This window comes from Erpetoichthys calabaricus, chromosome 16, assembly GCF_900747795.2.
Source record: "Erpetoichthys calabaricus chromosome 16, fErpCal1.3, whole genome shotgun sequence".
NCBI classification, from domain to species: Eukaryota; Metazoa; Chordata; class Cladistia; order Polypteriformes; family Polypteridae; genus Erpetoichthys; species Erpetoichthys calabaricus.
The window spans coordinates 195,636-210,006 of NC_041409.2; the positions used below are offsets into that span (position 1 = coordinate 195,636).

The 14,371-nt window shown below is 43.8% G+C and overlaps 2 protein-coding genes across 3 annotated transcripts in view; both read right to left on the reverse strand.

Annotated features, from left to right (window-relative positions):
- The window catches only part of LOC114663811 (carboxy-terminal kinesin 2-like), a 247,931-nt gene that overhangs the window by 126,019 nt on the left and 107,541 nt on the right, over positions 1-14,371 (reverse strand). The gene's annotated exons all lie outside the window — the stretch shown is intronic.
- Positions 1-14,371, reverse strand: part of LOC114643269 (chromosome-associated kinesin KIF4-like) — a 36,398-nt gene that overhangs the window by 4,560 nt on the left and 17,467 nt on the right. Inside the window, exon 9 of one of the 2 annotated variants that reach the window (XM_051919722.1) lies at positions 1,764-1,873. The exons of the other annotated variant lie outside the window; for it this stretch is intronic. Within the exon in view, the coding sequence (XP_051775682.1) occupies positions 1,866-1,873 (8 nt within the window). The 3' untranslated portion in view covers positions 1,764-1,865. Of the gene's footprint in view, positions 1-1,763; positions 1,874-14,371 lie in introns of those variants that run through there. 2 annotated transcript variants of the gene reach the window in all.

The window sequence follows — 14,371 nt, forward strand, 5'->3', positions numbered from 1 at the left end:
CGGAGTACTGCACTCTCTACACATCCTTCTGCTGATACCAACATAGGAGATTCATCCCCACCCACAAATACAGCAGCGCAAGTGAGCAGAGAGCTGAGGAAACTTCGTGCCAGCAAAGCAGCAGGTCCAGATGGAGTATCGCCACGACTGCTGAAGGTCTGTGCATCAGAGCTAGGGGGTCCTCTACAGCGCATCTTCAACCTGAGCCTGGAACAGGGGAAAGTCCCGAGGTTTTGGAAAACATCTTGCATCACCCCAGTCCCAAAGGTATCACGTCCTGGTGAGCTGAATGACTTCCGGCCTGTCGCTCTAACATCACACGTGATGAAGACCATGGAGCAGCTGCTGCTTCACCACCTGAGGCCACAGGTCCAACACGCCCTCGACCCTCTGCAGTTCGCATACCAGGAGAAGGTGGGAACGGAAGATGCCATCATCTATATGCTACATCGATCCCTCTCCCACTTGGACAGAGGCAGTGGTGCTGTAAGAATTATGTTTCTAGACTTCTCTAGTGCCTTCAACACCATCCAACCTCTGCTCCTTAGGGACAAGCTGACAGAGATGGGAGTAGATTCATACCTGGTGGCATGGATCGTGGACTATCTTACAAACAGACCTCAGTATGTGCGTCTCAGGAATTGCAGATCTGACATTGTGGTCAGCAACACAGGAGCGCCGCAGGGGACTGTACTTTCTCCGGTCCTATTCAGCTTATATACATCGGACTTCCAATACAACTCGGAGTCCTGCCATGTGCAAAAGTTTGCTGACAACACTGCTATCGTGGGCTGCATCAGGAGTGGGCAGGAGAAGGAGTATAGAAACCTCATCAAGGACTTTGTTAAATGGTGCGACTTAAACCACCTACAACTGAACACCAGCAAAACCAAGGAACTGGTGGTGGATTTTAGGAGACCCAGGCCCCTCATGGACCCCGTGATCATCAGAGGTGACTGTGTGCAGAGGGTGCAGACCTATAAATACCTGGGAGTGCAGCTGGACTATAAATTGGACTGGACTGCCAATACGGATTTTCTGTGCAAGAAAGGACAGAGCCGCCTGTACTTCCTTAGAAGACTGGCATCCTTCAACATCTGCAGTAAGATGCTGCAGATGTTCTATCAGATGGTTGTGGCGAGTGCCCTCTTCTACGCAGTGGAGTGCTGGGGAGGCAGCATTAAGAAGAAGGATGCCTCACGCCTGGACAAACTGGTGAGGAAGGCAGGCTCTATTATTGGCATAGAGCTGGACGGTTTGACATCCGTAGCAGAGCAACGGGCACTCAGCAGGCTCCTATCAATTATGGAGAATCCACTACATCCACTGAACAGGATCATCTCCAGACAGAGGAGCAGTTTCAGCGACAGACTGCTGTCACTGTCCTGCTCCCCTGACAGACTGAGAAGATCATTCCTCCCCCAAACTATGCGACTCTTCAATTCCACCAGAGGGGGTAAACGTTGAACATTATTCAAGTTATTGTCTGTTTTTTACCTGCATTTTTTATTACTCTTTAATTTAATATTTTTTGCTGCTGGAGTATGTGAATTTCCCCCTGAGATTAATAAAGTATCTATCTATCTATCTATCTATCTATCTATCTAATAAAAAAAAAAAAAAAAAATCTACTTCTTTACAGGATTATAAAGAAAACCTTCATAACATACATTGCACAAACAAAGCCTGACCTGAAGGTACTAAAAAATGCAGTTGTGTTTTTATTATTTGATTTTTAACGTATAAAATGTATACAAAAGAGATTATGTTCTAAAAGAGAAAAATCACATTTTATTTAGACATTTTAGTATTTACAAAAGTATTGAGGAGTCATGTTCTGTTGGCAACTGCTGTCCCAATCACATTCATTCACCTAAACAGAGAAAGAGAGAAATCAGATTAAAACAGAATCGGACCTGGAGTCAGTGTAAAGGCTGTACAGCATATCCCAAAGATCTCAGTGCCAGAAAGATGCTCAATGCCCATAACCAGCTGCTCCATCTTATTTGTTAGAGAAGGTGTACTTCCAGATCACAAAATTAGTGTACAACTAGAGCACCACACGAGAGAGACTACCACCATCTACCCAAAGCACCATGATGTTCCAACAATGATGGATGGGTTAAAAGCCAGAAGTCTGTATGACCATCAGCATCAAGTGACTCCGTGAGAACCCTAACTACAAAGAGGACTATTTCATTTATGTTAGGTAGAATGCCCAGAGGGGACTGGGTGGTCTCGTGGCCTGGAACCCCTACAGATTTTTTTTTTTTTCCCTCCGGCCTTCTGGAGTTTTTTTTTTTTTTTCTGTTTTTTCTTTCCACCCTGGCCATCGGACCTTACTCCTTTCTACGTTAACTAATGTTGTCTTATTTTAATTTCTTATTTTGTCTTTTATTTTTCTTCTCTTCATTATGTAAAGCACTTTGAGCTACTTTTTGTATGAAAATGTGCTATATAAATAAATGTTGTTGTTATTGTTGTAGATGAATCTCAGGTTCTGCCGCAATCTGCCTCCCCAGATCTAGAAACATTCCTGGCCAAAGTAGACCTACAGAAGACTTAATTAAAAGCCACAAACTATAATAGATAAAGAGCAGCTTTTGAGTACACAATTTGACAACCACGTTTGAAATGCAGAGGTTAACTTTAAAGAAAAGCATAAAACTTCACCCATTTCTCCTAACTCAACCATAGGGCAACAAGGAGCCAGTGCCTGTCCTAGAGCAGCACTGAGGGCAAAGAAATAGCCAGCACTTAACTACTACACTTCCAGTTCATTAAAACTGAAGTTGGAATGTTTAAAATGGTCTCTTGAGGGTGTGAGGAAACTACCCTAACCAGGTCACCATCATTAAATTATATAAAAACACTCCAGCTTCACCATAAGTGAACCTACCCACATTACCTAAAACCAATAAAATAGTTGTACTGAGCTTGCTAGCAAATCTCAGTGAGTTGAGAGATTCACCAAAGCTGTCACTCTTTGGTGAAATGTTCACAATCATCAGCCTGTAGAATGAAAGATCAGGAGTTCAGTTTTAATCTTTCACAAATGAAATATTTCATAATATTTTCACCTCATTAACCTAATCTCATATAAAAGGTAATTACATTGATGGTCTGAAGTTTTGCATTTAAATCATTCTTTAAAAAAATGCTTAACGATATATTTTAATTTCATCAGGGTCCGTCCATTTTTTTTTTAAAAAAAAGACTGCACCGTCATTACAAGCACATGTGACAACAGGAAGACTTTATTTTGTAATGCTGCTCTGTAATTACTGAATCAGAAAAATGAAGAAAATGCAAACTCCTATTTAGTTCATTATCAGCTGCAACCATAGAGTACTCCCAGCTCACTGTCAAGTGTTCAAAAGGCCCATCTGCTGGTGGTCCGTTCTTACATTAAGGATACAAGCAGTCAAGTAGGAGGGATGAGAAGACTCTTCCTTTTTTCAGCATTAAGAATAAAGGTTGTGTTAGTTAAGGCTTAACTTAAGAAAAGAAAAAACAGCAACCAAAACTAAAAGTACATTTAACTGAGAAAGGCAAACTCAACAGTTCAACATGCAAGGCAAACAGTACATCCGTTGTGCATCTACTAAGCACTGCCAATGTTTTTTGATAAGCCTGCATGAATAGAGATTTGCTTGACTTTATTTCTATCTCATACCACAGAAATATAACTAATTATCAATCTTAACCCCAAAATAGTGTTTTGTATCATGAATTAAAAAACTCAAAATTTTAAAAAGAAAAAATAGTATGCCAAGCCAAGAGTAATTATTTCAAGAGCTCAAGGTGTGTGTATTTTATTTATATACACACACACACACTTACTGTATACTTATATATTATTAATATACCCCAATTGGGGGGTCATCAGGTGTACACACTTTTTCTTCCCCTTGCGGGAATCAAACTTCTGATGTCAGCATCTGAGACTTTGTGCCATGGTGGCTGGTTCCCTTTCTGTCAAGTCCAACACATGTGTAGTGTACTCTTATTTGACAGGCACTCTATAGCATGTCTATGATCTGCTTCTCGCAACTGAGAGGGCATAGCGGATGTCTGCCGGCCAACTATAAGTATTACCAAATCCAAATCATATTATGGGATATCATCTACTGTTAAATTCTGCTCCATACTTGTACATTTTTATACTGTATTGAGGATTTGTTCTGTTCTGTGTATTGTATTGTCCCCCTTTTTGACACCCATTGCACAGCCAATCTATCTGGAAAGGGGTCTCTCTTTGGACTGCCTTTCCCAAGGTTTCTTCCATTTTTTTCCCTACAAGAGTTTTTTTGGGAGTTTTTCCTCGTCTTCTTAGAGAGTCAAGACTGGGGCGCTGTCAAGAGGCAGGGCCTGTTAAAGCCCATTGCGGCACTTCTTGTGTGATTTTGGGCTATACAAAAACAAATTGTATTTTACCTGGTAGAGAACCACCCAAATATGAGATTTCAATCAGACCTATGCATGCACATATATGTACACACATATCTGACATCTGTCAAACACATATATACATACACTTTGTTGGCCCAAACGTTCATACATCATCATGTTACACAAATTACATTTTAAAGAAATGTAAATTTCAGTATAACAAATACTTTGATCAAAAATGGCCACAGAAGATGACAATGCAATGCAAAAAATACTTAATTCCTTTCTATGTCGAGTCTTGGGAGCCCTGCAACAGGCCGTCTCCAAGAAAGTGACAAGTCTGAGAAATTTCTGGTCTCGGGCAAGAGTGTAGACGTGACATCATACACATAGCCAAATTCTGAGTCAGAGCTCCACCTAGTGTCCACATGGGTAGTTGTGTCATGGGTGGATATTGCACTGCAGAGTTTCATAACAATTGGAAAAAAAAAACAAACAAAAAGTGAGAAATTGTGTCTGTTTATGCGGAAAGAAAAAAATGATCAGATCAGAAGAGCGCGAGTGAGAGTAGGCCAAAGCCCGGTGTTAAACGTTCTAAACATTGTTCAACAAGCATGTTACATGGCAAGCTTGATCCTGCAGAGCACAACCAATTACTTGGCCCTTGATTTACTGTTTACCAAATGGAGATGGAGACTCACGAGAAGAGTGAATGAAGTCAGTGTGTTTATCAGCAAGAAACAAGGCAATAGATTTCAAAAGAAGAAAAAAAAAAAAAAAAAAAAAAAAAAAGATAGGCACAAAGCTAAGAAAAAGAATTGCAGCATATTAATTAGCAATCAATTACAGTACTTTCACAACCTAACAAGACAAATCAGGTGGAAAATTTGATATCCAAAACCATAAATATAAAAAAAAAAGAGTTTAAAAAACAGACAATAGAATGTGGTCACCTACATACTGTACGTGTGCACAGCCCCAAACCTCAAAGTAAAAGCATCAAGTAGTATAAATATCTCAAACAACCTGGGAGGGAACTGGCGGGTACCACACCATTTGTGAGTGTCCATTTTATAGAAAAACACAATATTAAAGTGGCCTTTGCTGACTAAGCATGGAAAAAGCATTTTCTAAATAAAATGTATTATTACTACTACTACTGGTATACAGTAATAATGTACATTGGTGGTGGTGGGGGTCAATTTATTTGTTTGCAATTATGAAAGTATAAAGTGCATGAGAGGAGAGGTTAACACACAGCTCTTTATTTTTATATTAGGGGAAAGAGCAAGTAAAATTTTAAAGTAAAACACATGGAAAAACATACCAAAAAAAAAAAAAAAAAATAGCCACTTCATTATTATTGTTTCAGTATTTAAAACAAAAAAAAAAAAATTCATTTATTGAGTCTTCCCATGGGCTCACCACCTATGGGAGGGGCCAAGGAGGTCGGGTGCAGTGTGAGTTGGGTGGTGGCTGAAGGCGGGGACCTTGGCGGTCCGATCCTCGGCTACAGAAACTGGCTCTTGGGACGTGGAATGTCACCTCTCTGAAGGGGAAGGAGACTGAGCTAGTGCGCGAAGTTGAGAGGTTCCGGCTAGATATAGTCGGGCTCACCTCGACGCACAGCTTGGACTCTGAAACCAATCTCCTTGAGAGGGGCTGGACTCTGTACCACTCTGGAGTTGCCCCCGATGAGAGGCGCCGAGCAGGTGTGGGTATACTTATTGCCCCCCAACTTGGAGCCTGTACATTGGGGTTTACCCCGGTGGACGAGAGGGTAGCCTCCCTTCGCCTTCGGGTGGGGGGACGGGTCCTAACTGTTGTTTGTGCGTATGCACCGAACAGCAGTTCAGAGTACCCACCCTTTTTGGAGTCCCTGGAGGGGGTGCTAGAGGGCATACCTTCTGGGGACTCCCTCGTTCTGCTGGGAGACTTCAATGCTCACGTGGGCAATGACAGTGAGACCTGGAAGGGCGTGATTGGGAGCAATGGCCCCCCTGATCTGAACCCGAGCGGTGTTTTATTATTGGACTTCTGTGCTCGTCACGGATTGTCCATAACGAACACCATGTTCAAGCATAGGGGTGTTCATATGTGCACTTGGCACCAGGACACCCTAGGCCTCAGTTCGATGATCGACTTTGTGGTCGTGTCGTTGGACTTGCGGCCACATGTCTTGGACACTCGGGTGAAGAGAGGGGCGGAGCTGTCAACTGATCACCACCTGGTGGTGAGTTGGCTTCGATGGTGGGGGAGGATGCCGGTCAGGCGTGGTAGACCCAAACGTGTTGTGAGGGTCTGCTGGGAACGTCTGGCAGAGCCCCCTGTCAGAAGTAGCTTCAACTCCCACCTCCGGCAGAACTTTGACCACATCCCGAGGGAGGAGGGGGACATTGAGTCCGAATGGGCCATGTTCCGTGCCTCTATTGTTAAGGCAGCTGACCGGAGCTGTGGCCGTAAGGTGGTCGGTGCCTGTCATGGCGGCAATCCCCGAACCCGCTGGTGGACACCGGCGGTGAAGGAAGCCGTCAAGCTGAAGAAGGAGTCCTACAGGACCCTTTTGTCCTGTGGGACCCCGGAGGCAGCTGATAGGTACCAGCAGGCCAAGCGGAATGCGGCTTTGGTGGTTGCTGAGGCAAAAACTCGGGCGTGGGAGGAGTTTGGGGAGGCCATGGAGAATGACTTTCGGATGGCTTTGAGGAGATTCTGATCCACCATCCGGCGTCTCAGGAAGGGGAAGCAGTGCAGTGTCAACACTGTATATGGTGGGGATGGTGCGCTGCTGACCTCGACTCGGGACGTTGTGGGTCGGTGGGGGGAATACTTCGAAGACCTCCTCAATCCCATTAACATGCCTTCCAATGAGGAAGCAGAGCCTGGGGACTCAGAGGTGGGCCCCCCCATCTCTGGGACTGAGGTCACCGAGGTGGTCAAAAAACTCCTTGGTGGCAGGGCCCCGGGGCTGGATGAGATACGCCCGGAGTTCCTCAAGGCTCTGGATGTTGTAGGACTGTCTTGGCTGACACGCCTCTGCAACACCGCATGGACATCAGGGACAGTGCCTCTGGATTGGCAGACCGGGGTGGTGGTCCCCCTCTTTAAGAAGGGGGATCGGAGGGTGTGTTCCAACTACAGAGGGATCACACTCCTCAGCCTCCCTGGAAAAGTCTATTCAGGGGTCCTGGAGAGGAGGGTCCGTCGGATAGTCAAGCCTCGGATTCAGGAGGAACAGTGTGGTTTTCGTCCTGGTCGCGGAACAGTGGACCAGCTCTATACCCTTAGTAGGGTCCTGGAGGGTGCATGGGAGTTTGCCCAACCAGTCTACATGTGTTTTGTGGACTTAGAAAAGGCATTCGACCGTGTCCCTCAGGGAATCCTGTGGGGGGTACTCCGAGAGTATGGGGTACCGGCCCCCCTGATAAGGGCTGTTCAGTCCCTGTACGATCGGTGCCAGAGCTTGGTCCGCATTGCCGGTAGTAAGTCGAACCCGTTTCCAGTGAGAGTTGGACTCCGCCAGGGCTGCCCTTTGTCACCGATTCTGTTCATAACTTTTATGGACAGAATTTCTAGGCGCAGCCAGGGTGTTGAGGGGGTCCGGTTTGGTGGGCTCAGGATTGGGTCACTGCTTTTTGCAGATGATGTTGTCCTGTTTGCTTCATCAGGCCGTGATCTTCAGCTCTCTCTGGATCGGTTCGCAGCCGAGTGTGAAGCGGCTGGGATGAGAATCAGCACCTCCAAATCCGAGACCATGGTCCTCAGCCGGAAAAGGGTGGAGTGCCCTCTCAGGGTTGGTAGCGAGATCCTGCCCCAAGTGGAGGAGTTCAAGTATCTCGGGGGCTTGTTCACGAGTGAGGGAAGAATGGAGCGTGAGATCGACAGGCGGATCGGTGCGGCATCCGCAGTAATGCGGGCGTTGCATCGGTCTGTCGTGGTGAAAAAGGAGCTGAGCCGCAAGGCGAAGCTCTCAATTTACCAGTCAATCTATGTTCCTACCCTCACCTATGGTCATGAGCTATGGGTAGTGACCGAAAGAACGAGATCGCGAATACAAGCGGCTGAAATGAGTTTCCTCCGCAGGGTGTCTGGGCTTTCCCTTAAAGATAGGGTGAGAAGCTCAGTCATCCGGGAGGGGCTCAGAGTAGAGCCGCTGCTCCTCCGCATCGAGAAGAGTCAGATGAGGTGGCTCGGGCATCTGATCAGGATGCCTCCTGGACGCCTCCCTGGTGAGGTGTTCCGGGCACGTCCAACCGGGAGGAGGCCCCGGGGAAGACCCAGGACACGCTGGAGGGACTATGTCTCTCGACTGGCCTGGGAACGCCTTGGGATTCTCCCGGAAGAGCTAGAAGAAGTGGCCGGGGAGAGGGAAGTCTGGGCATCTCTGCTCAAGCTGCTGCCCCCGCGACCCGACCTCGGATAAGTGGGAGACAATGGATGGATGGATGGATTTATTCAGTGCTAATGCTGTCATTTCTTCTGTAGTTCTGTATCATGAAGTTTATTCTGAATTCTGCATCATTGTTGTCCCTCAATTAATCCAATTTCCTATTGCCACTAGTAAATAGGTGTAGAATATTTATTTAATAAGTAATGCAATTTTGTTACAGTAAATTAAAAAATTACTCTTTAAATGTGGCCCTAAATTTAACTTGGTATACAAATGTTCCCACAAAACAATGCAACTGTAGAGCTGTGCTGCTTAAATAAGACACATTCCCACATTTAAGGTTTAATAGAAATGGTTAAAATTTGACATAATTGTTTTTTTCCTCTCCTCCTATAAATGTAAACACAAAAGCCCCATTCTAGACATTAACTTGATAAACGGTATAAATAACTAACTTTAAAAGCAGCAAGAACACGTTCTACAGAGCAATACTGAATAATTAAAGCAGGCTTATTCAAAATGCAGCCCAGAAGCAACCTCTGAGTGGCCCAGCCTATGGTCCCATCAGGGCTCCAGACTGCAACTAAAAATGATCGGACATTCGACTGAAAACAGGTTTGGTGATTATCATTTCTACTTCATTCGCCAGTAGCGAATTATTTAAACTTTGAAATACACTTCTCCCATTGGGCAGAAACAATTTGTCTCAAGAATTATCATGGAAGGTCGACCCCTGCTATGTTTGAACATCACCACAATTGCAATAATTGTGTGGTTTATTTGCCTTAACACAGCTCTGTAAGTAGAATGCGATTACCTGATAATTAGAAGAACACATGTAGATGAGCAAATTCACTTGCTACAGAAAGTAGACATTTTATCACACATCACAAGGTCTGTTGAAGGGCGTAATATGATGTGCTTCAGTTTCGTTTAGACCAGACAAAGAAACAGGAATGTACTTTTTATTTCACTGTAGGATGTTGCAGATTTACTCAACTGTAACCTGCTATTATAAAACAAAAAAACTGCTGTTCATCTTGAATAACTAGTCTATTCTTTTTAGACCTGTAATTATCTGCGGACAATGAAGCAGATATTATTATACACAGGTTTGATAGCAGTAATAAAATATACTGTATACACAAATAATTGTTAATTTGAATATCTATTAATGGACTGCTTCTATCCCCTCCTGGTACAATGGATTACTTGGGTAAGTGGAGTGAGAAAGTGAGAATGTGGGGTGTGGAGGAAAGTGAAAAATTCTGCTGGTTCCATGCACCAAAGAAAGTAAATGTTTAAAAAGGGACCTGTGGCTTAAGATTTTTAAATGAAATATGAATAATGTTCATTTTAACATTTGCTACACTATTCCCAAGTTAATGTACATTCAGACTCCACATCATGGCCAAAGAGCTATAATACTGAAAGTACTAACTCTGTGCATATCACTCTTATGGTACAAGATTAAGGGAGTTTGATTGTTGGCCACACAGGACATTGCTGTTCATTTCTCACCACCTCTAGAAGTGGTTTGATTGCTCTGATCAATTGACAGTATTTATAAAAGCACAAAACCAACACTACAACCTTTATTAGCTGCTGTCCAATCACAAGAGAGGGGCTCCGAGCATGAATCACAAACGAGACATGCTACGATGGAATGGTACCTATCCATGCAGTTTTATTGCAGTTATGCTAAGTTTTTTATGTAGGTCTGCCTATTTGTACATTTTACATTTAATTGATTATTTAAGCTAAGTTTAACATTTCTTTCACTTACTGTAGTTAGATCAGTGTAATGTCAAATCATTTTCATACCTTACACAACCCTCTTGTAGTTTTGGTACACACTAGAATGTGACTGTCATGTTTACATCTACCTAAATGAACCAGAATTTGGTTGTGGGCTTTGGGATCACTCTAGAGATTGAGAGCAACTTCTCCAAAACAAACTAACCTTACAGTTTTTAGCAAGCCATTTATTCTAATGTATCTAGGCTTTGTATGAGAAGAGGCGACACCTTAGGATGGTTCCTTGCCGTGGCGAAACTTTCTAAGGCACTATCAATATAATGCACTACAGTGTAGTGAACAGATGGGACTCTTACCCGGCTGGGACTTCTTGTGATGGAAGGACTGGGGGAGAGTGCTCATACACTGCATTACCATTCCAGGGTGGTGCCTTCTACTGTACAGGAGGAGGTAAAGCACCATGGGCTTGGAGCTTCAGAAATCAACCCTATAGGGGTCCGTGGTCACCACCAGGGAGCACATGAAGAACTACAGAACCCTTTATTGCAGCACTTCCAGGTACACCCAGAACTGCCAGAAGGAAATCATGGGACACCCGGAGCACTTCGAGGGGCTCTATAAAAGGAGCCAAAGTCAGGAGGAAGATGGACAAAACTTTGCCGAAGGAGGAGGAGTAGGACTGGAGGTGGAAGGAGAGACGGAAGAAAAGGCAAAGAAAAAAAGTGCAGAGTGCTTTATTCTGTGCATTGGTAGGAAACAAAAGAAAAGCGTTTCCCACTGTAAAAATAAAAACAAGTGTTGTGCTGGATTTGTGTCTGGTGTCCGTCTGTGTTGAGTTTGGGGAGCTAGTGTGCCCTCTGGTGGCCACAACACACACACCACAAATAGACTAGACTAATAAAAGATTTATCAACTTCTATGAAATTTACCCTTAACCAGCAACCTCAGTTAATAATGCATTTTAAAAAGAGTTCTCTCCAATCTGATCAAAATTTACAATGAAACGATTATTCTGAAAGCTCCAAACATATCAGCAGACACAAAAGGAGGTTGTCCTTTGCTAGTGCAGTCGCAGACCAGTGAGCACATGTAGGTTTGTCTTTCAGCATAAGTACAGTCTTTGGTCCACGGCCAGTGTTTCAATTGTGTCTGCATGTAAATGCAGATTTATGTACATGGCAGGTATAAGTTGGTCTTAAGGCACTAAACACATTAAACCATGCTGCCCAACAGCAAACAACAAAAAGTGTGTGAACCTCAGCTTCTTCACTAAATTATAATTTATGTTTCTGCGTCTGAATTAAGATTAATTTAACTCTAAAATTCCATCTGTGTGAGTCAATGCAAGGGTATGTTACAATGCACTGGCACCATATCCAGAGGCAGTTTCTGACTTGCACATGATAAATTTTTACTACCACAACCCTAGCATTGGATAAGGCAGGTTTGAATATTACAAGTTCAATCAAATCACACATTCAAACCTGACAATTCTCTGTCCTAAACATATTTTATTATATCCTCCAAAAACCATCCACTCCAAAACAAGAAGTTCTCTTCGCATTAAAACATTCTCCATACCTTTGAGCATTTCTGGCATGTATTTATTTCATGTTGGCGGAGGTGAGAGGACGCTGGCGTTGATTGTTCGCCGCTTCTCCCTCTGACTCTTTGTTTAATGTTTTTATGTTTAATGTTTTTGCTATTATTTATATTTTATTAACTTTATTAATTTACTATTTTTCTTTTAGTGTTCATTAGTAAGTTTCGTATTTTTTTTCCTGAAAGCTTTCTTGTACTGTTTTAATCATTTGCCGTGGATTTTACGGATTTTATCAAGGTTTTGTTGCCTACTCACTTGCTGCCTGGATATACTGTTCTACCGTTTGCTGTGGACTTTATGGATTTTATTAAGTTATGTTAAGGTAAGCTTTTTGTTGTCTACTCACCTGTTGCCCGGATATACTGCTTTAGATTTTCGGGCGCTGTCTGGACAGCATTCCTCCCTACCTCTTCAGTCTGAATGGCGTTCAGATATTCTAACTCACAACTCCGCCGACTTAATCCTGCAACCACTCCTGAAATGAACATCTCCATCATCAAAGAACTGGGACTTCTTCGCCGTCCTCGTTACATTCACAGAGGATCCAGCCGAAAGTTTGTCTTCTATAACCACCCAAAGTGTTCTACTACCAACATTCATTCTTTCTGGTCATCTGTCGCACGTTTGACGCGTCATCAGAGCACAGTCGCTCCAATTACTATCAACACTGGAAGTATCGTGAGATCTCTGGACTCTAGCATGGGATACACCCGAGCCACTGACAGAAATATCGCGAGGTCTTCACATCCCCGGCTGGATTTATTTTGTGGAATGAATTCTAAGCTGCGTGGAGTGGATTTTAATGTTCTGCGTCCTGTACAGAGATTTACTTCACAGTCATTGGTTAAATTTGAACTATTTAACTCTCAATCTATCAGCAATAAATCCATACTGATTGAAGAACACATCAGGGAAAAAGGACTTGACTTCATGTGTCTGACAGAAACCTGGCACCAGTCAGAGGTTTACTCTGCCTTAAATGAAGCCTGACCACTTGGCTACAGTTACTTGGAGGCAGCTCGCAGCACTGGGCGTGGTGGTGGAATAGCTGTTATCCACCGTCAGGACCTGGGGTTGTCCCCTATCTCGATACCTGCAATATCTTCCTGTGTGTGCCTTGCATTTAAATGTAAGCCCCCGTTTCCCCTGACTGTTCTCCTTATCTATCGACCTCCAAAACCCAATTCTGCCTTTATTCCGGAAATTACTGATCTTCTCACAACACTCTGTGCTACTTCTGCCAACATCATAATCTTAGGAGATATAAATATTCATGTTGACAATCCCACAGGTTATCTCACTGCTGATTTCCTTGAGCTGCTAGATTCTCTCAACCTACAACAACATGTTGATGTTCCCACACATTCTAGGGGTCACACTCTTGACTTGGTCATTTCAAACTGTGCCCCAATCAGGAATCTACAGGTATTTGATCTTGGTATTTCAGACCACAAAGTTGTGTCATTGGAGCTGCCCTTTTTCTCCTCCCGTATCAAACCAAAACGACAGATCTACTTCAGAAATCTGAAGAATATCAATGTGGATGCCTTGGCCTTGGACCTTACATTTCTCTCCTCTGACTTTATCAGCTCCCTCTCTGTTGCTGACCTTGTGGATTTTTACAACCAGTCCCTGAGCAGTCTCCTGGACTTCCACGCCCCTTTAACATCTAGGTCCGTCTCATTCTCGTGCTCAGCACCTTGGTATACCTGCGAGCTGCGAAAAATGAAGGCGGCTGGGCGCCGCTCAAGGCCTCTGGGCTGACTGTCCATAAACAGGCTTACAGAGAACACATGAGAGCGTATGCAGAAGCTCTGAAGGTTGCACGGTCCAAGTTTTATTCCACCATCAGAAATGGCTCCAGCAACCCTAAAAAACTTTTTTCAACCATAAATCATCTTGTCAAACCTCCTTCACCTGCCCATTCCGAGACCACTGATGACAGATGCAACATGTATATCAACTTTTTTAAACAAAAAGTTGATAATATCCGTTTACACCTCTCTACCAAGGATATCTTGCCCTTCCCAACTGTTGACTTATTGTCTGAGACCGTCCATCCTCTTTGCTCTTTCTCTGTTGCCACACGGGAAGAGGTGGAGGATGTCATCAGGAAAATGAAACCGTCTACTAGTTCCCTGGACCCTTTCCCCTCACCCTTGCTGAGGGCCAACATTTCTGCCATCTCTCCACTTATCACCAGGATAATAAATCAGTCCCTCCTGGTTGGC